At 42.4% G+C, this 23,666-nt stretch overlaps 3 protein-coding genes across 4 annotated transcripts in view; 1 reads left to right on the top strand and 2 right to left on the bottom strand.

Moving 5' to 3' along the window:
* Window positions 1-1,226: 1,226 nt before the first annotated feature.
* On the bottom strand, window positions 1,227-10,042 carry stbd1 (starch binding domain 1). 2 transcript variants are annotated; one of them, XM_034191937.1, is made up of 4 exons: window positions 9,689-10,041; window positions 5,189-5,481; window positions 2,702-4,658; window positions 1,227-2,653 (listed from the first exon to the last, which is right to left on the bottom strand). In XM_034191937.1, the coding sequence occupies exons 1-4, from the start codon at window positions 9,951-9,953 to the stop codon at window positions 2,349-2,351; spliced, it is 2,820 nt and encodes a 939-aa protein (XP_034047828.1). In that variant the 5' UTR covers window positions 9,954-10,041; the 3' UTR covers window positions 1,227-2,348. The 2 variants fall into 2 exon arrangements, with proteins under 2 accessions (XP_034047828.1, XP_034047827.1); XM_034191936.1 differs by having other exon boundaries at window positions 1,227-4,658; window positions 9,689-10,042.
* Window positions 10,043-10,663: 621 nt separating this feature from the next.
* Window positions 10,664-12,494, top strand: brcc3 (BRCA1/BRCA2-containing complex, subunit 3). Its single transcript, XM_034191954.1, has one exon. It carries the CDS (start codon window positions 10,789-10,791, stop codon window positions 11,569-11,571), a length of 783 nt encoding a protein of 260 aa, XP_034047845.1. The 5' UTR covers window positions 10,664-10,788; the 3' UTR covers window positions 11,572-12,494.
* Window positions 12,495-13,259: 765 nt separating this feature from the next.
* Window positions 13,260-23,666, bottom strand: part of LOC117529214 (cilia- and flagella-associated protein 44) — a 52,922-nt gene continuing 42,515 nt past the window's right edge. Inside the window, 9 exon segments of the mRNA XM_034191934.1 lie at window positions 13,260-13,740; window positions 14,767-14,901; window positions 14,997-15,157; window positions 15,228-15,429; window positions 18,912-19,028; window positions 19,097-19,227; window positions 21,821-21,940; window positions 22,015-22,210; window positions 22,286-22,489. Coding sequence (XP_034047825.1) covers window positions 13,579-13,740; window positions 14,767-14,901; window positions 14,997-15,157; window positions 15,228-15,429; window positions 18,912-19,028; window positions 19,097-19,227; window positions 21,821-21,940; window positions 22,015-22,210; window positions 22,286-22,489 — 1,428 coding nt within the window. The 3' untranslated portion in view covers window positions 13,260-13,578.

The raw sequence follows: 23,666 nt of genomic DNA, 5'->3' as shown, positions 1-23,666 counted from the left end.
CTGCAGGGGTGAAAGAGCCCCCAAAGATCTTTCAATTTTATTGTTAGAGCAGAATTATGTTTACAACATTTCTACATTATATTCTTTTTCAATTCAACATGAATTGTATGGACATTAACATGCAACACAAAAATGTATTTAATGCCAGTTTTTGGTCCCCCCCCCCATGCTCTGGGCACATAGTACCCTTTACCCCCCCAGTCTGACGCCCCTGGGTACAAAACCCCACTGCTAGTTACACAGTCTCTGCCCAGAACAGAACCGTGCCAGGTCTTCCCCTCGTACTTCAGTGAATTATCAGAATCCATCAGTCCCCCTGGACACCAAAAACTATATTTATTACAGCACAGATCTTTACGATTAAAATTCTGTAAGTGTCCGGTTGGTGCTGTGTGGAACCACCCTGGATGGTAAGCACCTGAGCAGGAAGACAATCAGCCAACCTGAAAGGATCCATCGACCTGCTGCAGCGACACCGAGGTGTCTGCGTGTTGGATCGTGGCCAGATCAAAGCGCCTGCTGGCCGACATGTCGTAGGTGACGTTCCCCTCATAAAGTAACTGATCCTCCTCATCCCAGGAGCACCAAGAAATTGCTAGTTTGACCAGTCATTCCAGTTAAACTAAAGGATCTTCCAAAGAGACCTGGTACCAAAGACAGCCAATCAGTTTAGGTCACTAGAGTCCAAGTCTCATAACCATACTGCAACCAAGAGAAGCACCAAGACCCAAAGGAGTTGGACCTTCATTTTCCTGCAGTGGTATAGCTGCAGGAAAACACCTCAGTCCAGCCACATTATGACTGATTTCCACACGTCTCAATCTCAAAAGCAGACATCAGTGTCACTACTGAGGTAAGTAGAGTCACTTTGACGTTGCGACAAGTCCAACGTGTAAGTTGGAGGTGTGTGACCAGATGTCAAAGGTTTTACTGTCTGGAGGTTCAGTGGACAACAATCAAGTGGTCCGCAGAACTACAAATCCCTTGGTGCCTGTTCTCACACACACACCCCAAACCGACATGTTCTGCATGAGTTAGTTGCACTTTGTTTAAAAATTCACCTTGAACAAGAGGTTTGTGGGGGCTTCTCTTTAAAAATGGAGCAGGTGTGTGTGTGAATTCTTCAAACATTTGCCATTTAATGTCCCTTCTTGTGATCTTTGTGTCAAAAATGTTACCATGAACATTTCTAGAGATTTAAAGAAGATTTTCACCATATATCAGCCTTTATTTATTAAATCCACTAAACATTACAAGACATCTGAAGTGCTTTTTTTTTTTTTTTTTTTTTTTTAAACATAATCTGTATTATGATGAAATTTTACAACCTGCACCGCATTAAACAATTTAAATTTACGGCATCACTTTGAAGATTAATCAATTTTAGTGTTTAAACAATATTTGTACATGAAAAAAGCCAGCAAAGTAATTTCCTACAAAGATGAAACAGAACATTACATCCAGAAAAGGCACAGAGTCTGCATGCAGAGTCCCCACAGATTAAACAAGGATACCCGATAATCCACCAACACTTATTGCTGCGGTAAAAACAAACTGCATGAAAGATGATAAAGATCATTAAGGACCAGACAGGAAGAGAATTAAGTGTCCAAAAACACAAGGGACATATTTATATATATTTAAAGAGTGCAAATTGCATATTACAAGAAACACTGTTTTACAGCATTTTACTATCTGAATTGCATCGTTTTATGGATTTGAGCTTTTGCCCACAAAGAGTTAGTGTGTAAATTAAGACGGATCACAACTTGGGGAAAAAAAAAAAAAAGAATGACATTTGATTGAAGACAAACACTGAACAAAATAGTATGAAGCTTCATGCTAAAAACGTGAATGAGCTTTTCGGGGGGTGTTTTGTCATTACCCGTAGTGCAATGTTCCACAGCATGTACACAAATTTACTGGAGGAGATACGGTTTGTGTTTGGATTCACATTTTCAAGAGATCTTTCAGGAATAGGATGAGCCTAAAATTCTGCAAATGTCAATGTTTCATTAACTTTATTTTTGCTCAGACGATTGAGCGCAGTGCAAAACCACAATCATTTTGCACGCATGCAATACAGTGCATTATGGGTAATTAAGGAAGAATTCTTTGATTATTTCAGTGCAACAGCGCCCCCATTTTAGCCATCAGTCCACATTGTCCCTCAAAGACAGGCACGGGGTGAAAGCTCAGATTATTGGGGGAAGGGCAACATTTCACAAGACAACTAGTGTCACTTTAACGACAATCCGACATTTAAAACCACATCCTTCACACCACAACCAGTGCTTCCGAAACATTTTTCCCCTCTATCAGTTATCTTAAAGCTCCCTCCTCACCTCTTACAGGAAGCCCCACCACTTGTGTACCAGCAGGTTGTCTCCACAGGCTGTGTCCAAGAACCTGTTGCTGCACTCCTCCCAGCGACAGATCTCTCCTTTGTCCACCACCACAAATTTGTACTCCACGCATTTCTCTGCAGGAAGGCTGACGGTGCCGACCCAGTACCCATCAGCGATGGGCTCCAGCAGGATGGAATCCTGCCAGCTGCCCAGCTCCGGCTGGTTCCCAGTGACGGCCAACATCTGGAACGGTGAGTAGGTGATGTAGTGGATGCGGAAGGTCACATTGACATACCCGTGTAAAGGACGGACTGCCGGCACTTTCCCCAAGCTGAACGTGCTGGCGTGTGTGACTTGGCATGAAGGTGGAACATTTTTTGGAGTCTCAGGTGACTTGTGTTGGTGTTCAGTTTTTCGGAGAGACTCCGTCACAGAAACTTTCATCCAGGGTAGAATTTGGCTGCTACCATCTGTGATCCACTCGTTAGTGTCCATAGTTGCCTCCATGATGCTGATCTCAGTATTTTTGTAACTCACCACCTCCGCCGCCTCACAAGCACTTGATGGTTTTGGCATATTTAAGCTCATGATATTTGTGGTGATGTGCAGCGCAAACTGGTCAAGTGCTCTGTTGTAAGTGTCCTCAACCACATGACCAAAGAAATCTTCATTTTTGGCAAAATCCTCATAGTGGGAAACTTGGTAGAAGTGTGATCGTGTCGGAACGTCCGATTTCCTCAAATCATCCACACAGCTGCTCTGTGCCTCAGCTTGTTGTGAACAAGGACAGGAGGCATCTTGCCATTCTGAGCCAGGTGTTACAACTGAAGTGTCAAAACCACGTGATAAAATGACAACCATATCCTCAACCTGCTCCTGTTGGCCTACATAGTCATCATCCATGACTGGTGTAGCATCATCACATTCTGACTGGTCAAGTGCTCTGTTGTAAGTGTCCTCAACCTCATGACCAAAGAAATCCTCATTTTTGGCAAAATCCTCATAGTGGGAAACTTGGTAGAAGTGTGACTGTACCGGAACATCTGATTTACTCCAATCATCCGCACGGCTGCTTTGTGCCTTAACTTGTTGTGAATGAGGACAGGAGGCATCTTGCCATTCTGAGCCAGGTGTTACAACTGAAGTGTCAAAACCACGTGATAAAATGACAACCACATCCTCCTGCCGGCCCACGTCATAGTCGTCTTCAGCCTCCTCCTGCCGGCCCACGTCATAGTCGTCTTCAGCCTCCTCCTGCCGGCCCACGTCATAGTCGTCTTCAGCCTCCTCCTGCCGGCCCACGTCATAGTCGTCTTCAGCCTCCTCCTGCCGGCCCACGTCATAGTCGTCTTCAGCCTCCTCCTGCCGGCCCACGTCATAGTCGTCTTCAGCCTCCTCCTGCCGGCCCACGTCATAGTCGTCTTCAGCCTCCTCCTGCCGGCCCACGTCATAGTCATTATCCATGACTGGTGCAGCATCATCACATTCTACTATGGCAACACTCAAATCAAAGGCATTTGCAGATGATGCATCAGGATGAGACATTTCTTCAGGTGGACCATCACGGTAGCTACCAATTGCACAAACTGAGGTAACAGTCATCACATCAACAGGCTGTTTTTGTAGCAAGTCAGCACTTTGCTGATCTTCACAGATGAACAGTAGGTCAGGGGAAGAGGATTGTTCTGCCAGCAGTTCAGCATCATGACCAGCAGCAACATCAGTCACATCCAAAGGCACAGAAGGAGCCAAGATAGTGTGATGGGATTCAGCCACTGAAACTGTTTCATAATCATCAGTAGCGTCCAGATGTGCATCTTCCAGGACATCGTCCAGGCTGTCACCTTGTGTACTTTGATTGCTCCACTGATCCGGAGTGTTCGCACACGCAGTCATTAGGAATTTTGCATTTATCTGCTGAGCCACAGAGAGAACACAAATCTCTTCATACTGTTGTAGCATTTCAACAGTAAGATCTTCAACTGGATAGGGTTCCAATATTTCAATTTTAACCTTGTTACGCTGGTCGTCTACCAACTCATCGTCTGCTTCTGGAGTGAAACCTTCATGGCTGCAGTAGCCAGTGTCAGCTTTACTCTCTGGGAGGTAATCTGTCTCCACAGAATCACTCTGGGAATAAGAGATCGATAAGTCTTCAACATGAAGGACAGGCTTGTCTAAATTTCTCTCCATTGTGGCTTCATCTTGTTGTCCATCATAGTTTAGTGAATGGGTTTGCTTGAGCACACTGATCGTAGCACACTGCAGGTTTGTCTCAAAGACAAAAGATGATCCAGGTGCTTCCAACACCTACAGGAAGACGAGTAAGAACGTAGATGTGACAGAGCTTTAAAAACGGCACAGGAACTGGACAGTTGAACCACTAACCGAGTACCTGCTTCAGGCGTCGTACAGACAAAACAGTGATGACCCCAACAGTCATGACTAAAATAGCTCACCATAACCTCGGAATTTAAAGGTTGTTTGGATACTCAGTGTTGAAGGTTACGGATATCTAAAAAGTTCACTATGCAGCAAGTGGACTTCTTGTTGCTCAATTTCTCAAAGTGTAGTCTTCACTGTGTGAAGTGGTGAAATGTGTTGAACAAGTCCATTTGCTGCAGAGTCAACTGCTTGCTGCTCTAAGCCACCATAGCAACAAAGCAGGTTTGAGACCAGCAGTTTAAAAAGTGGGTGCAGATGCCCACTCGAGGAAGAATTCCAGTTTGTAACGTCAGTCACATTAGCTAAGATTTAATGACCAAGCTCTCTGCCTAAGAATTTGCTATTGTGGCATAAATCATCCAGTCTCACCTGCAGCTGTGTGAACAGGAGCTTACCTTATCTGCCTCTTGGTGGCGCTCACTGACAGACTCCTGGTTCTCAGTCACATCTTTGACACCCTGGTTGCCACCGTCAATTTCCTCCTTGCTTGAAGCGTGACGCTGCCCGACATCCTCCACACGCGACACAACCACTTCACCGGTGTCTGGTAGAGTTGTCTGCTCACGCGATTGCAACGGGCTTAAGTCTGGATCCTGGATGTTGCCCTGAGGAGGCAATGGACATTTGGAGGCAGCAGCACGGCGCCGTCTAACTTTCAGCTCCACGTCTTCTGAAGCATCAATCACACCTGTAATAAAAATAATCATTCATGCAAATTTAAAATTAAGGGTTTATGCTCAGGCCCTGCCCATGTGTTTTACCTTTGAAAAATTACCCAATACGTTAGAAAACTAAACATTTCTAGTGCACGCCATGGTAACCATGGGGACAGATCTGTTGACTGACGTGGACAGACTGAGCGTTGTGTCTGAAGCTGGTTTCCTGTCAGACCTTCAGTGGGTTCAGGCCTGGTTTCAGATTAACCCGGTGACTCTGCTGCTTGCTGGACTTTAGTTTTGTGTGTTCTGGCAAGTCCTCCGAGTTCAGTATTGATCTTTATCAGTGAGGAAAGAGTTTGTTTTGTTTGTTTAAACTTAAACCCATTTAGCGTCCAAGTCCATGTCTGGCTCCAGACCTCATCTGTGTAGTTGCAGCCAGAACGGTATCCTTGAAAGCCAAATCTTGTTTATTTGATTATTTTGCAGTTTGTGAAGTTGAAAACTAAACTTAACTTTGCCTTCAGTGACCTTTCACAAAAACAAAATGAGATTTTTCATCTGCTGATGAAATGACTTGTTGGGTGTTTGTCTTTTTAAGATTTTGACCATTCAGCTAATTTTCTTTTATGCAGCTAAAACATGAAGACCAAATAATAATAATAGTTAATCAAAGAAAGTTTTTTGCAATTCCCTTTGTTTCCATGTTATGAAAAGTATTCCAGTCCAGTCTTGCAATGTGGCAAATCAGAGGCTTTACAGCAGACTAATTTATTACTTTCACCAATAACCTTCACAGAAAAAGCTGAAGTTTGTGCTTTTAAAACTGGCCGCCACTTTTGGAATCAGAATGAGGCTATAAACTGACATCTGTCACATTGTGGCAAAATGACTCAATGGCTTATTTGTTTCTTTTTTGGATTAGCCTTTTACTGGAGGGGGTGGGAGAACTTAGAAGTCAGATTTTATCTGCAGTTTCAACAGCACTAGGTTTCAACTTCCCATACCTAACACTCTAATCACAACAGCTTCTGGATATGTTGCACAGAGTTGGAATTATTAATGTCTTACAGAAGCACAGGATGTGGGAAAGCTTTCTGAGGTTTGATATTTTTTTAGTTATTGTCAGTTTGATCATTTTCTATAAGTTTAAGTTTTATTTTACCATTTTCTGGCAGTAAAAAGAGAGAGAGAAAAAAAAGCATCAAGTTTCAACTGTGCAGTTCTCCTGCAGAAAACTAAGACCGTTCAGCTGCTCCCTTGTTTTCACTGTAAAACATGGTTTATTTTGAAAGAGGCTGTAAAAGTTGATTACAGTAATGCAATATTTGTTTTTTAATAAACTGTTGACCCAGGTTTAAGTGGCTTCATCTCATTTCATACTCCCACCGCATCACATCTTATTTACATTTAACATTTCACAAGAAATTCATAATTTGTGTGGATTTCACTTGATATGCAGCTTATTTGATGCAGTTAGACTTTTAAGACCATTTTTCTTTTTCTATTCATTGGTAAATGCAATGATTTACAATGATCTCTTGGGCCGACTGTGCTGGAAATTATTAATCTTTCTTTAACTTCTGGATCTGTTCCTAAATGTTTCAAATCTGCAGTGATTAAACCATTACTTAAGAAACCTAATCTTGACCCTAGTGTATTGACAAACTATCGGCCGATATCAAATCTATCATTTTTCTCTAAAATTCTGGAAAAAGTGGTGTCACGGCAGCTCGTAGACTATCTTACTGAGAATAATCTCTGAGCCACTGCAGTCTGCTTTTAGAAAATATTCCACAGAGACGGCTCTCACTAAAGTGGTGAATGATCTTCTGCTTACAATGGATTCGGACACCACTACGGTTCTGTTGCTGTTAGATCTCAGTGCTGCATTTGATACAGTGGATCATCATATTCTACTTGATAGGCTGGAAAATCATTTTGGGATTACTGGGAGTGCCCTTGCATGGCTGACATCATACTTGACCAGTCGTTCTCACTGTGTTTTGTACAGTAACATTACCTCTAACCTTAGTGACATGAAATTTGGGGTTCCACAGGGGTCTGTCTTAGGCCCCCTGCTTTTCTCCCTTTATATAGCACCCCTTGGCCACATATTGAGGTGTTTTGGGATTACCTTTCACTGCTATGCAGATGATACTCAGTTATACATGCCGATAACTGCTGGTAATCTCGTTCACATAAAATCCTTAGATTGCCCTGCAGCAGTGAGAAGTTGGATGTCTAGAAACTTCCTACTTTTAAACTCTGATAAGACTGAAATGATGGTTCTTGGTCCAGTGAGACATCGGCATCAATTTGACCAGTTAACGCTCAGCCTCGGCTCGTGTGTCATACATCACACTGACAAAGTGAGAAACCTTGGGGTAATTTTTGATCCTTCGTTGTCCTTTGGCCTCCACATTAGAAATATTACTAGGACTGCTTTCTTCCACCTGTGAAATATAGTGAAGATTCGTCCCATCCTGTCTATGGCTGATGCTGAGACCCTGATCCATGCATTTATCTCTTCTAGATTGGACTACTGCAATGTTCTATTTTCTGGTTTACCGCAGTCTAGCATTAGGGGTCTCCAATTGGTTCAAAATGCTGCAGCCAGACTTTTGACACGAAGCAGAAAGTACAACCACATTACACCCATTTTGGCATCCCTTCACTGGCTTCCTGTCCCAGTGAGATCAGATTTTAAGGTTCTGCTACTAACCTATATAATTATTCATGGACTGGCAACCTCCTACCTAGCTGACCTAATTAAACCTTACGTACCGGCCCGGGCTTTACGTTCTCAGGGTGCAGGACTACTTTGTGTCCCTAAGGTGAATAAGAAGTCTGTGGGTCACAGAGCTTTCTCTTATCATGCCCCTGTTCTGTGGAATGATCTCCCTGCGTCAATAAAACAGATTCTGTGGAGACTTTCAAGTCCAGACTTAAGACGCACTTATTTTCCCTTTCATATGGCTAGCATAGTGGTACAGTTTTGTTTTACGCTTTTTACTCTTAGTTCATTTTATTAGTAATTGGAGCGGGCTGCGGCCTCAACTTTACCTAAATTCTGGGTCTTTTAGTGAAGTTTAGGGCTAGTGGCCGGTGATCACCTTAGTATTTCTGTTTTTCTTGTTGTTTAATGCTGACAAATTATACAGTATTTTTTTCTCTTTGTGATGCCTGATTCTGTTTTTTCTCTCTGTTTAAGGTGCAGCTCCATCCAGAGATGGGAGTCGTGTTCGTGTTGGCGATCCTCCTGTCCTGTGCGCCAATAGCATTTCTTGTATATTCGTCCGTGAATTGTTCTGTAATTTATGTTTTGTAGTATGGCCCAAGCAGAGGGTCACCCCTTTGAGTCTGGTCTGCTTGAGGTTTCGTCCTCAGAGGGAGTTTTTCCTTACCACTGTTGCTCTGGGGGTTGGTAAGGTTAGACCTTACCTGTGTGAAGCGCTTTGAGGCAACTCTGTTGTGATTTGGCGCTATATAAATGAAAAATTGAAATTTAAGCAGCAATTTCCCATGATTTTTTATGAAGGAATTTAATAATCATTCTGTAAGCAATTGTTAAAATTATATTAGTAATTTAATTTAGGAAGTGACTATTCATAATAACGTTCGTACGTAGCGCCACCTTGTTATGGTTAGAATTAGTGGTTGTGGTTAATGTAGTTTAGCAAATACATGTGCAAGCGCACAGCCTCATGATCACGTGATCTACAGTGACCAATGACGGAGACCGACAGCCACAGCCCTTATTTTATAGCCGCCAGCTACAATCAGCTGTTTATTATTAATCAGATAATGTGGCCAAAAATGATTTTATATACATTATGCACAGGAAAAACTAGTAATACTACATTCTTAGTAGTCAACAATTCTGATATACATTTTCACTCATGATGAAATTTTAAACGCTTCATAAATTTGAGAGTTCAGTCATATGGTTGATAAATTAACGAGTGGAATATAAGACACGCAGACAATATTGACAACTGAAAAAAATGCACAGTGCTAAAAAAACTATTTGACTTTTTTTAACTAGTTACACGCTAAAAGGAGCAAGGAGAAAACGCATTAAATAAATCTTTCGCTTAAAACTACTTTAAAACCACGTATTAGTAGTTTGTGAACAAATATTAAAACAAGTACAAATGAAATTCAAGTTTCAAACGCACTTCTATAAACAGCGTGCTAACAGAAGCACAGCCACGGCCTTGCAGTGATGTGTGCTACCTGTAGAGGGCGCAGAGTTGCCCGCTGTCTCCGCACTCTTCAGCGGCTCCTCCGCGGATTCCTGCGCCGCGCAGCTCGCTCCGTCCGCGGCTTTGGCCTTTCTCCGCTTGCTCCTGACGTTCCGGTAGATGAGGAAAGCCGCCACCACGGAGACCATGGCGATGACAACCACCGCCACGGCGGGGCCGTGCCTGCTAATCATACAGAACAACGACGCCAGGTCCAGGCGTTTCTCCAGAGACACAGAGCCGTTTTTGAGCGTCATAGCAGAGCGCGAACCTTCCGCGACGCTTTCTGTCCGCGCAGCGCAACAACAACCTCTTGTTGCCGCAGGTGTAGACTGCTCATGGGCTGATAGGATCACGTGAACGTATTCATTCATTAAGAGGGGGGGGGGCTCAGCTTTACGTCATGATGCGTTCACGTGTTTGTGAGATGTCGGAATTCTTGAGTCTTCATTTTTTGCTCACTTTTATTTATTTTATTAAACTTTGTAATACAATTACACAAAACAACATCAACATGTCTGGGTAGCAAATTATTATTTTGCTTATACAATGTCAGTTTTTCCATTTTTTTGGGCCAATTTTGGTTCCCATAGTGTCAGTCTGTTATTTCCATTAAGAATATGTCCTCTATTGTAGCTATCCATTTCACCACGTTATACATTTCTTAGCTGCTATTAATCTTTACCAAATATTCATCACATTTATGAACAGTGCCATCCCCAAAATTACTCAAATAAAGAAGTTCAGGCTTCAGTGGAATTGTATATCCCAAAACTTGGCACGGGACATTACAAATAGTTTTCAAAAATTCTAAGAGTATTGGACATTTCCAAAAGATATGAGGATGGTCAACATCCATCATTTCTGATGTGTACTTTTTGTGCACTATTATTTAAATCTCATTAATAAATGAATTGTCGATATCTGTGATATTTACTGTGACATCGATGCTAAATTTCGCAGCATCGTAAGATAAAAACAAACAAAAAAAAACTGCAGGCAGAACTTTTGTGACGTTTCCAGCCGGACTGGTTTTTGCGGTGACGCGCAGAAGGCGGAAGTGTGCTTGTTGTTTATCTGTCGTGAGGAACGATGGCGGTGAGCGCGGTGCACCTGGAGTCGGACGCCTTCCTGGTGTGTATGAACCACGCGCTGAGCACGGAGAAGGAGGAGGTGATGGGTCTGTGTATCGGGGAGGTGGAGAGCAGCCGGATCGTCCACGTCCACTCCGTCATCATCCTCCGCCGCTCCGACAAGCGGAAGGACCGGGTGGAGATCTCCCCGGAGCAGCTGTCCGCCGCCTCCACCGAGGCTGAGCGTCTGGCTGATCTGACCGGGAAGCCGATGCGCGTGGTAGGCTGGTACCACTCGCACCCGCACATCACCGTGTGGCCCTCCCACGTGGACGTGCGCACCCAAGCCATGTACCAGATGCTGGACCAGTGCTTCGTCGGACTCATCTTCTCCTGCTTCATCGAGGACAAGAACACGCGCACGGGCCGTGTGCTCTACACCTGCTTCCAGTCGGCGCAGGCCCAGAAGGCCAACGAGTATGAGCGCGTGGAGGTCCCCGTGCACGTGGTGCCGCGTCACGCCATCGGCAAAGTGTGCCTGGAGTCGGCCGTGGAGCTGCCGCGGATTCTGTGCCAGGAGGAGCAGGACACCTACCGCAAGATCCACAGCCTGGCGCACCTGGACCCGGTCACCAAGATCCACAACGGCTCGGTGTTCACCAAGAACCTGTGCAGCCAGATGTCGGCGGTCAGCGGGCCGCTGCTGCAGTGGCTGGAGGACCGGCTGGAGCAGAACCGGCGCAGCGTCCAGGAGCTGCAGCGGGAGAAGGAGCTGCTGCTGCAGGAGCTCGGCGCCCTGTGAGGAGAAGCAGAACATCATCTCCTCCGAGGAGGAGGAGCTGAAGCCACCAGCTGTCTGGGAAACAGGATTATAAAAACACATTTTCAGCCTGTTGCTTTACATGGGCAAGAGCTGCTGCCGGCCACGCCCCCTTTGTCAAACTGATGTGTAACATCAAAGTCAAAGCCTGATTAAAATCAGTTTATACACAACATGACGTCATTAACTAAAACTGGAGCTGCACCTAAATTATTTTCATTGATTTTTATTAAATTTATTATCCAAGTTTGAAGATATGCATGGCCAGATTTCTTCCAATATTCTTTGTGTGACAGCTCAATGTTTTGTTTTTTGTTTGTTTTGCGTGGCATCTCCACAGTTAATTTGACACAAATTTAATGCCAGACATCCTTCCTGACACAACTGCAGATGTATATGGACAGTGGGCCCTGAACCAGGAGCCTTCTGTTTGGGGAATAAGCACTACTAAGTGCTTGCACCCATCCTACTTCCCTGCCCCAATTCTGCAAAATAATTTAGAAGCTGCAATGAATAACTAAATTATAAATATATTTTCTGGTGATCAATTAATCAAATTGTCATACATTGATGGTCAGACTGTTATATTTTTTTCTACTCTGCTGCTGGGAAAAAAAGGTCAGGACTTCTGTAATTTATGTAAATCAGTTGCACATGATCAGAATGTGTCCAAATAACATAATTTTCTTATGTTTCTATTTGAGAAACATAAGAAAATTATATGGAAACATTCTGATCATGTGGAAATTAAGACCTGCATAGTAATTATTTTTATTATTGTCAATTAATTAGTTCTGAGCAGATTTTGTCCATAAAATGTTCATAGTTAAAAAATAAGTGTCAGTTTCTTTAAATATGGTGCTGCAGGGTTTCAAGTGCTGTTGTAATAATTTTTATGTGCACAACAAAGTGGACCTCTGTTGTAGTCCATGTTAGTAAAGGAACAGAGTGTTCAGATAGTCAGTTAATCACTTTACTAATAATTATTACAGTAATGAACGTGCACGCACAGTAAGTTTAACCACGTTTTAACAGTTACTTTGTTTTAACAGTTGTTGCAACATTGTAGCACCTGGCTGCTGTGATCTTTCATCAATATTTTTTTAAACTATAATACAAGAAAAGTTGTATTGACAAAGCCTGATTGAACCACTGATGTTTTGTGTCCTGGGTGGATCATTTTCACCCTCATGCACCTTGAATTGGTTTATTATTTACTCGTTAGCCACAGCCTTTGAGTAAAATGTTATTGTAGATGGTTTGGAAAATAACTCACATGGAAGTTGGTGTTGTGAAAAAGCCTTTGGACTGATGATGGTGGTTGGTGTAACTGCGGGATGTTTATGGGATATCGTATACAACAGGTGGGTGTGGCTTAATATTGATATTTTTCACAGCCACCACCTATAGTTAACTTTTACACATTTGCTTGTTTGTTTGAATTTATAAAGATTGTTTGAATCATCGATCAGGTGTGCCTGTTGCATTCTTTATGGGCCCTATGGTCCAATGTCTCCCTGCCTGGATGGGACACCAGTCCATTAACAGGTCACATCCCCATGACGAGGCTGGTATCCATTTGTAGCTGGCTGGACCGGGACGATGCAGATGAAGCATCTCGTCCACAGACACACACACACATGCATGTGGAATCAAACCTTCTATAAAAGCCGCCTGCTGTGTTTTATTGCAACGTCAAACAAAATGTTCACGAATGTCACTGAAAACAGAAATGATGATTTAATATGGGGTCAGCTGACAGGATTAGAACAAAACTGTCAAGCTGGTGAATACAAACAAGAGTTTGGTTCAAGAAACTGACTTTTTGAAACCCTCATTAACTTTTAACCTCATTCAGACAAACAGAAAACTGATTAATGGAATTTTGCTCTTTTTCTGATGAAGTCACTTTAACAAGGATGGGAGGAGTGAATTGTTTTGTTGATGTCGTCAGCGATCGCAGTCCTTCAGTGTGCTTTAGGCTCTTTCTCATTGGTTAGTGGGTTGAAGTGGCGGCGACACGTGGCCGTCTTTACAGGACAGCGAGTTGATCTCAGCCCTGAGAGCATCGATCTGCTGGAGTTTTGTTTTCACCAATTCCTGGAGCCTCTCGTTCTCCATGTCTCTCCTGTCGTCCTGAAACTGGCTGCCCTGGACACACAAAAACAACCCAGGGGGGCATTGTCACTTTGGAGCACAAAAGAAAAACCTATAATGGAACTCAATAAATTGGAGAGCATTAGATCTTCATAGTGTCATAAGGCAAAAATGTAAATGAGAAAAAATTTCAGTAAACCCTAAAACTTTGTCACTTTATAAAAAGTGTCCTCAGAGTCCAGATGGTACCTGTTTTGTCCAAGTTATTACACCCTGGAATTTCAGTCTACAACTTCAAAAAAAAAAAAAAAAAACTTCCTGTGAGATTTTATTCTGAAAGACTATCTGAAATAGATTTTAAAGATTTTATTATTATGCAGAACAAAATATGATTTTAAAGAATCACTTCAAGAACATTTTTGTGTAGCACCTGATGCTACAACTGAAGCTAATGTGAATTTAAGGTTTTTTATTATTATTATTATTATCATTATGAGACAAGTTTGAAAGGCATCAGTGGTGGGAGGGGCATGCTCATGCTGCTCGTGCACATACAGGAGTGGTCATAGTGAGCGAAATAAACTAGGAAACGTGACATCATTCATATGTGCAATGACAGCCCGATTGATCCTGAGCTTTGGGTGACCTCTTTAGCCCTATTGCTTGTGGTGACATCTTGGAAAATGTATTTTAAAGACAATTGTGACATCAGTGAATGACGGCTTTATGATATAATCATGATGTCACTCATACCACTTGATTACAGATGATTTATTGTAAATGGGCTCATTTAATCTCTGCAGCTCTGTTGGTTGTAGAAATACCCTTGGAAAATATAAAGACTATATTTTTGATGTCATTTGACCAATATGCTCCAGGAGTTAATCATCTGGAGACACACTGGGGAAAATTCCAACCAAGTTTGGTGAATATTCGCTCACCTGTTTCAGGGTTATTTTGTAAACAGTTGGACTTATACAAGCTATTAAAATATTCTGTGCTTCTAATTCTACCTGGATTTGTTGCAAAACCTCATCTTTACTTGGTTAACTTTAAAAAAAAATGGTAAAAGCACATTACAATTTTCTTCTGCTTGGCATTGATTTCGGCCTCTAGCACCGTCTTCTGGTCAAACAGATTCATCATCCTGAAGAGATGCTCTGAGTTTGACCTTGTGACCTCCATAAAGGCCTGCTGGGCTTCTGCGACCTGAGCCTGAAAAGCATGCGCGCGCACACACACACACACACACACACACGACGATCAATAAACTCATCAAATGCAAAGAAGAGTTCAGAGGACATGCGTACATCCCACTGTTTGAGTTCGCTGGCATGAGTGGCTTCCTGGATCAGTTTCTCCTGTCGGCGCTCCTCCAGCATCCTGTTCCCGCCCAGTGTCTGCAGAACCTCCAGGTCCACCAGCCTCCCAAATTTCAGCATCGTCTGCTGGTCGCACTGCTCCTCCAGTGCTGTGTGCACACACACATCACAGGATAATGTTTGGGTGTTTTACGTGTGGAAGTCTCAGCTCGGTCTTACCCTGAATCTCAGCCTCCATGTCTTTGCAGTCCTTAAGGAGCCTGAAGTGCTGCTGGTGGGCCTGAATGTACAGGTCCCTTTGCTGGCTCTTTTCCACCTGCAGCTTCTCGATGCGCTCCTGCAGCCTGTCCAGCTCCGATCTGTTCAGCACCAAAGACGGGCTCATGTCACTCGGGACTGAACTGTTGGCTACAAACTTGATCTGCGAGTCAAAACAGAGAAGAAATGAAAACAAATTTCTGTAAAATGAAAAACACATTGTTCCACCAGTTAACTGTTCAACCATGTTTCAGAAAAAAATAGATATTTTAGTGAATCTGTAACCCACTGAGCAAAACGCCTGTACAGAGGACCTGAGAACCGAGCTGGATTTACTGCATCTCTTTGGCTGATTTTGATACCAAAGTCTGTCCTGATGCCCATCGTAATAAAATCATATACTCAACAAAAATATAAACGCAACATTTTTGGTTTTGCTCCCATTTTGTATGAGATGATCTCAAAGATCTAAAACTTTTTCCACATACACAATATCACCATTTCCCTCAAATATTGTTCACAAACCAGTCTAAATCTGTGATAGTGAGCACTTCTCCGTTGCTGAGATAATCCATCCCACCTCACAGGTGTGCCATATCAGGATGCTGATTAGACACCATGATTAGTGCACAGGTGTGCCTTAGACTGTCCACAATAAAAGGCCACTCTGAAAGGTGCAGTTTTGTTTTATTGGGGGGGGGATACCAGTCAGTATCTGGTGTGACCACCATTTGCCTCATGCAGTGCAACACATCTCCTTCGCATCATCCGTGAAGAGAACACCTCTCCAACGTGCCAAACACCAGCGAATGTGAGCATTTGCCCACTCAAGTCGGTTACGACAACGAACTGGAGTCAGGTCGAGACCCCGATGAGGACGACGAGCATGCAGATGAGCTTCCCTGAGACGGTTTCTGACAGTTTGTGCAGAAATTCTTTGGTTATGCAAACCGACTGTTCCAGCAGCTGTCCGAGTGGCTGGTCTCAGACGATCTTGGAGGTGAACATGCTGGATGTGGAGGTCCTGGGCTGGTGTGGTTACACGTGGTCTGCGGTTGTGAGGCTGGTTGGATGTACTGCCAAATTCTCTGAAACGACTTTGGAGATGGCTTATGGTAGAGAAATGAACATTCAATACACGAGCAACAGCTCTGGTTGACATTCCTGCTGTCAGCATGCCAACTGCATGCTCCCTCAAATCTTGCGACATCTGTGGCATTGTGCTGTGTGATAAAACTGCACCTTTCAGAGTGGCCTTTTATTGTGGACAGTCTAAGGCACACCTGTGCACTAATCATGGTGTCTAATCAGCATCTTGATATGGCACACCTGTGAGGTGGGATGGATTATCTCAGCAAAGGAGAAGTGCTCACTATCACAGATTTAGACTGGTTTATGAACAATATTTGAGAGAAATGGTGATATTGTGTATGTGGAAAAAGTTTTAGATCTTTGAGTTCATCTCATACAAAATGGGAGCAAAACCAAAAGTGTTGCGTTTATATTTTTGTTGAGTGGATGGCACTCTGCCAATATTTTATGAAACAGATTCATTCTTTTATTTTTGCAGCTCTTTGCCAAACATCTCAGCAAATGTTTAGTGCAGAGATCCCGAAAGAGTGGGTTGTGACCCATCAGAGGGCTGCAAAGGTACTGCATGTGAACATAAGATGTCATTAAAAATATATTTTTAATGACATTAAAAATAAATGGCAATGATGGTGACTGGTCAAAGTGGGCAGGGAATAGAAGAGTCACATACAGAACAAAAAACATCCTTCCGATCGCGGTCGTTCATGTTCTTTCAGTACTGGTCTTTGGTGTTTGATCGGTCAGAATCACAGAGGTTAAGAGTACTAGAGTCCACATTCCCAATGCTGCCTACTAAACGTGAATGTCCCTTCACAGACAGCGACAGGACACCTCCTAACCGGGCAAAATACTGATATATAGTGCCCAGATGTTAATGCATTTTCGATGCGGATACGCGAGTGAACACATGGGAAAAAGCTTGCAAAAGACGTGTTAAAATGCCGTTCTGACCTGGATATTGAGCCAGTAAAATTAATTTACATTAAATTATGTAAGGAAAGTATTAAACATACACTGACACCCACACATTCCCAAATATTAGGGTTGAAAGTTGCACAGATCTGATCTGTTCTAGCTGCGATAAATCAGCAGCTCAGCTGCTGAGCTGAGACATCATGCTGCTGCTGCTTTGTTCAGAGCTGCACAACTCATAAAATATAATATAAATTATTAACTTTGACAGGATTCCAAAAAAGTTCTCCACCATGCGACTGCGGACGAGACACCTGCAGCTGTAACGATTTCTGATTCTATGAGCAAATGGTTTTTATCAGCCAATAGCCTCTGAAAGCAAATGCGTTATCAGATATATCAGATATATATATATATATATATATATATATATATATATATATATATATATATATATATATATCAGAATATATATATCAGATATATATATATATATATATATATATATATCAGAATATATTATCAGATATATATCAGATAATATATATATATCAGATATATATATATATATATATATATTTTTTTTTTTTTTTTTTTTTAATTTAGTGTTGAAAGTTTAAACAGATCTGATATGTTCCAACTTCCAAATTCTGCAGACATGAAAGCACAATATCACACAATCCAGACAGGAACACAGACTGCAATAATTAATTCCACATGGTCCGCATTAATTAAATCTGTTTTGTATAGTACTTGAAAAATTAGCTTTGAATAAAATTCCATTCAAGGTGGTTTCAAATCCTCAGATTTCATACACAGGCATGACACTTTACACCAGTTTATCACACAAAAGTCACGGAAAAAAGTACAAGAATAACCAAAACTGTTAATTATGGAAGGAATGTTCTCTCCCTCTTCTTCCATTTGTGGCTTTGTCGAGATGTACAGCTTTCCAGCAGTTTCCACCTGTTTCTTGATGAGGACTCACTGAGTGTCAGTGCGCGCTGCCTACTGAGTTGCCCTGATCTAAAATGGCGCGACCACGCATCCTTGCTGGGACAGATCTCGGTGCAACTGCAGACTCTAGTATTTATATTAACCTCTGTGGTCAGAATGTTGCGACTGCTTGTGTCACCGCCGGTGGGCTGGTGCGTTGGCCTCAGCTTCTTCATTGGCTGCTGCTTATGCTAACAAGCTGGTAGCTTTATATTAGCAAATTATGAATGGGATATCCACACAGTGTACTTGTAACCAACAAATTAGTAAATGTTTTGTCTTTAAATTTTTTTTTCACATTTCTTCATCGCAACATTAACCTCTGCTAACTGTCAAGTTTTTGTACACCATGTTGAAAACACAATCTTAGCTGCTGTTTGCCCCCTATTGAGGAGTGGCATAAAACACCAACAACTGCTCTTCTTGTCTTAGTCATCCTTTGAAGGGATTCTTCCTCACAAAAACAAACTAAAAACAGTTTGCGCCATACAAATGTTAAACTTCTGAAGTATGCAGAGACAAAGCGATAAATCACAAGCAAAAACAGTAATGAGTGTCGACTCATTTGAAAGCAATGATTTGAGAGTTTGTATGCTTTTGCATATAAAACGTGTCCTGCTGATAAATGTATTATTATCTGTTTACCTGATGCAGCCTGAGGGGAACCACCACAACCAGCTCGTTCATCTTCTGCTGTTTCTGCCTGTGGACTGACTGCAGGTCATTCTCAGCGGCCTTCCGGCTGCTCTGTACAACTTTCTCCTGCAGTGACAAAACCCTCATGAAGAACGCACCAAACTGACAACACAAATCATTGGAAAAGGTCTGACCTTCTTCATCAGAGCATCGCACTCCTTCTTCAGGGCATCTGTGCGCTTCCGCTCCTCAGCCAGCAGCTCCTCCAGATCCAGACGGCGCTCACGCAGCTGCACTGTGTTCTCAAACAACTCCGGCTCACAGTCTGACACAGATATATTCGTACCAGCGTAATCACATTGTTTCTGTGCAGCAATAATCCTTCATTATCCCCCTTGCCGTACATTTTAGTTGTTCTTTTGTTCACTTTAAAACACAGCTTGTAAATAAAAAGTTTAAAAGCGAGAGAGAGAGAGAGAGAGAGAGAGAGAGTGAGAGAGAGAGAGAGATAGACAGAGAGAGGGGGGGGGGGCGCTTTCCTTCATTAAAGAAGTTCTTTTTTATGTAGATATTTACGAGGTCTGTTAGAAAAGTATCCGACCTTTTTATTTTTTGCAAAAACTATATGGATTTGAATCATGTGTGATTGCATCAGCCAAGCTTGAACCTTCGTGCGCATGCGTGAGTTTTTTCACGCCTGTCGGTTGCATCATTCGCCTGTGAGCACGCTTTGAGTGAGCAGTGGTCCAGCCCCCTCGTCAGATTTTTATTGTGAGGAAAATGCCTGAACGATTTGGAGCTTTGCTGCATCAAATTTTTCCAGAAACTGTGAGAGACAGCCAGGTGGAAACATTTGGAAGATTCAGATGGCTTTCAGGGACGATTCTATGGGGATCACACAGATTAAGGAGTGTTATAACCGGTTTAAAGACGGCGCACAATGGCGGAGGGCGCGCTGCGCTCCGAGCGGCGATCGACAGGCTGAAACGACCAGATAATTTCCAAACTGAACGCTGTGTTGATCCGGGATGTCATCTGACTACTACAGAAATGGCACAAGATGTGGACATACCACTTTTTCGGCACATTCCACTGTTACAGGAGTTTTTGTCATGAAAAGACGTGCAGAGGAATTCGCGTGTCGGGACGGAGCCGCTAATGGCGCGGGACAAAAAGCAATGCCGTGATGAAGCCTCACAGGACATGTTGTGGCATGTGCAGCTCGTCCACAATTTCTCGGATAGTCATACGACTGAAAAGCCACTGAAAGCCGTCTGAATCTTCCGAATGGTGCAAAAGCTGAGCATGTTACAACATGTCCTGTGAGACCAACACGGAGGTGCTTTTGTCCTGCGCCATTAGCGGCTCTGTGGCAAATTCCTCCGCTCCTCTTTCCATGACAAAAACTCCTGTAACAGTGGAATGTGCCGAAAAAGTGGTATGTCCACCTCTTGTGCCATTTCTGTAGTAGTCAGACGACGCCCCAGATCAACACAGTGTTCAGTTTGGAAATGATCTGGTCGTTTCAGCCTGTTGATCACCGCTCGGAGTGCGGCGCGCCCTCTGCCATTGTGCGCCATCTTTAAACCGGTTGTAACACTCCTTAATCTGTGTGATCCCCATAGAATCGTCCCTGAAAGCCGTTTGAATCTTCCGAATGGTTTCCACCTGGCTGTCTCTCACAGTTTCTGGAAAAATTTGATGCAGCAAAGCTCCAAATCGTTCAGACATTTTCCTCACAATAAAAATCCGACGAGGGGGCTGGACCACTGCTCACTCAAAGCGTGCTCACAGGCGAATGACGCAACTGACAGGCGTGAAAAAACTCACGCATGCACTCGGGGTCGCCACAGCAAATCCAAGGTGGATCTGCACAGGTTTTACGCCGGATGCCCTTCCTGACGCAACTCCACATTACATGGAGAAATGTGGCAGGGGTGGGATTTGAACCCAGAACCTTCTGCACTGAAACCAAGCGCATTAACCACTTGGCCACCACCCCTGCTATTAGCAGTAGCATAGTAATTCTAGATATACATAATTCTTATAATGAATGTCCTTTATTCTTACCAGCATTTGCAAGGCATTGACGTTTATCACATAATTGCAATTTTTAAAAAACTGTCATAATTACAAGATCCTTTTTTGTAATTAACTTTCTTTTACACAATTATTGTATGCGTCCCTCACATTATTCACAGTAAATTGTGCTTTCAAACCTCTGTGTGCCAAAAAAAATAAAAATCATGCAGTTCTGACATTTATTACTGCCTTTTTTTTAACTGAATTTTGTGTTTCAAGTAGGAAATATACAGAAGCCCTGAAATGCTCACATCACCGCTAGATGGCAACAAAAGCAGCTCAAATATGCGACAAGGTCTCGACTGTTTATTCGTTTGAGAAGTTAACTTTTTAGGAAAATAAGATGAGCTTACAGCCAAAAAACAATTTATTGTTATGTCGCTTGCCCTTATGGGTTAAGGAGTAGTTATTCTTGAAATTAAATGTACTTTTTTCTGGTAAGTGGCTTTTTTTTCTTCAATGCTGACTATATTTTTATTGTAGTAATGACATCTTATGACAATTTTAACTCAGTTGAGAGTTCTTTTGGGGGTAATTATATATATTTTTTCTCACAATTCTGAGATCCTTTCCTCATAAATATTGCTACCTTTTACTTCCTTCTTTTTGTTTTCATGAAAATCTTACAACACTGTGATTTTAATAATCTTTTTTCATGTTAAGAGCTACCTTGTAATAATAAGTTCTGTTTCTCCTTTGTACACTTTGCAGCTTACAGTTCATGTACTTTGTTTTGTTACATCATTATTCCCCAAAGCAACAGGACGAATGTTTTGAACTTCCACATCATCACATCGTGTCTGAATCCATTACTACGGTACGGTATGAGTACTGACTTGGAGGACAGACGCTGTCATCCAGAGCAGATCCTCCTTCGTCTGAGCTGCTGTGATCATCTCCGTTATCGTCCCAGTCATTGTCTTCGTCTGAGAATTCGTCACTGTCGTCCTCTTCTTCTGCACACACACATGGAAGATCAAAGATACACATTAATACACACAGACTGCAGAGCGCAGCAGTGTCACCTCACCATTTCCTCCTGTCAGCTCCTTCTTCCTGATGCGTTTGATCTTCTTCTTGAAGACTCGGGTCAGAAAGTCTTCAAACTTGTGGTTCTCACCCAGCGACGCCTTGAAGGAGGCCAGCAGAGCCTTCTCTCTCTCCAGCAGCTTTGCGATGTGTCTCTGCCTTTCTTCCAGCTCTTCGGTGCTCTCCTCCAGCTTGGACTGCATGGGACAGACGAGCACGATCATTCTCGTGGATGCTCAGATATATTTGGACAGTGACAAACTGCCGCCTACCGCGATTCTGTCCTCCTCCTCTGTACGTGCAATGAGCTTCTCCTGCAGACTCTCCTCCCTCTTCTCAAACTCCTTGAGGAGCTGCAGCTCCTGGCACAGTGTCATGTGATTGAGGTCAGCCATCTTCAGCTCCCAGTCCAGACAATGTTTCTCGTGACGCAGCAGCCGAAGTTGTGCATCAAACTCCCACGCTGATGTCTCCATCTGTAGATCATTTAAAGGCATTTTTAAATGATCAAAGAAGTTTTGTATTTTCCTAAAAGGATCACAGACAGTGGTGGGCAAAGATAACCAAAAAATTAACTTCGATAACAGATAATAAGATAACTGAAAAGTTATCTTTGATAAAGATAAACCGATAAACCACCCAAAAATGTATCGGAAGTTACAGATAATCGATAACCGATAAATTCCGGCATTGTCTATGGGACATTTGCAGTTACTAAAGAGCTGAAATTGATTTTTAACACGATCGCTTTTGAAAGCATCAAAAGCAGTAAAAGACCTAAAGAATAAGCAAGAATGCTTGACCATGCTGCCCCCTGCAGGAAGCAGCACAGAAAAATTCTGAGAGCACCCACGAAATCAACTGTTTACTAATCATAATCATTTTTCTTTCAACATTCTGCTCCTGCTGGAAGCTGTTGTTTATAACAGCACTCCCGCCACAGAGACACACCAAGAGCAGCCATAAGGCCAGCTCCCTATCAATTTCAACACTCCGGTCAGGCGGAGGTCTTGAAAAATAAAGTCATACTAACGTATGGTTTTTTGAAAATACTGATAGAATAACTCCATTATTGTCAATTCTGTCATTTGTACAAAGTTAAAATATAACATATATCTTTTAATGTTGAATAAGGCACTAATTCTGAGGTTTTGTAACAAACACAGACCGCAAAGCATTCTGGGTAAAAGTGCTAAACAGTGATTGGTTCAGTAATCCATTATGTAAACCAACACGTTAATGTGACGTGTGTTGGTTTAAAGATAAATGTGCTTTTGTAAAATATTCCATTTTTATTTGTAAAAACAGGCATTTTTACGGAGCCCTGGAAGTGTCATCGCAATTGTATGTTTTAAAACTTTTATGATGTTGTAAAACGTGCACTCAATATTTGTAAGTAAGTAAGTAAATTTATTTATATAGTGCCTTTCACAGACATAAGGCCATGTACACACGTTGTCGGGTATTTGTAAAACCGAATATCTTACTCTTTCAGTTTGGGGAAAAAAACTTCATCCATACTACGTCGTAAAAAAAAAAAAAATCGAACCGTATAAATGTGTTGTAATTAGTCTGCCAAACCTTTGGGTGGCGGTACTGATTAAAATTCTATCCAATCAGGAGCCTTATTCTCGTCGTCACTTCCACAAAAAC

This window comes from Thalassophryne amazonica, chromosome 17, assembly GCF_902500255.1.
Source record: "Thalassophryne amazonica chromosome 17, fThaAma1.1, whole genome shotgun sequence".
NCBI classification, from domain to species: Eukaryota; Metazoa; Chordata; class Actinopteri; order Batrachoidiformes; family Batrachoididae; genus Thalassophryne; species Thalassophryne amazonica.
The sequence above is the reverse complement of the archived record's forward strand: the minus strand, read 5'-3'. Positions and strand labels throughout refer to the sequence as shown.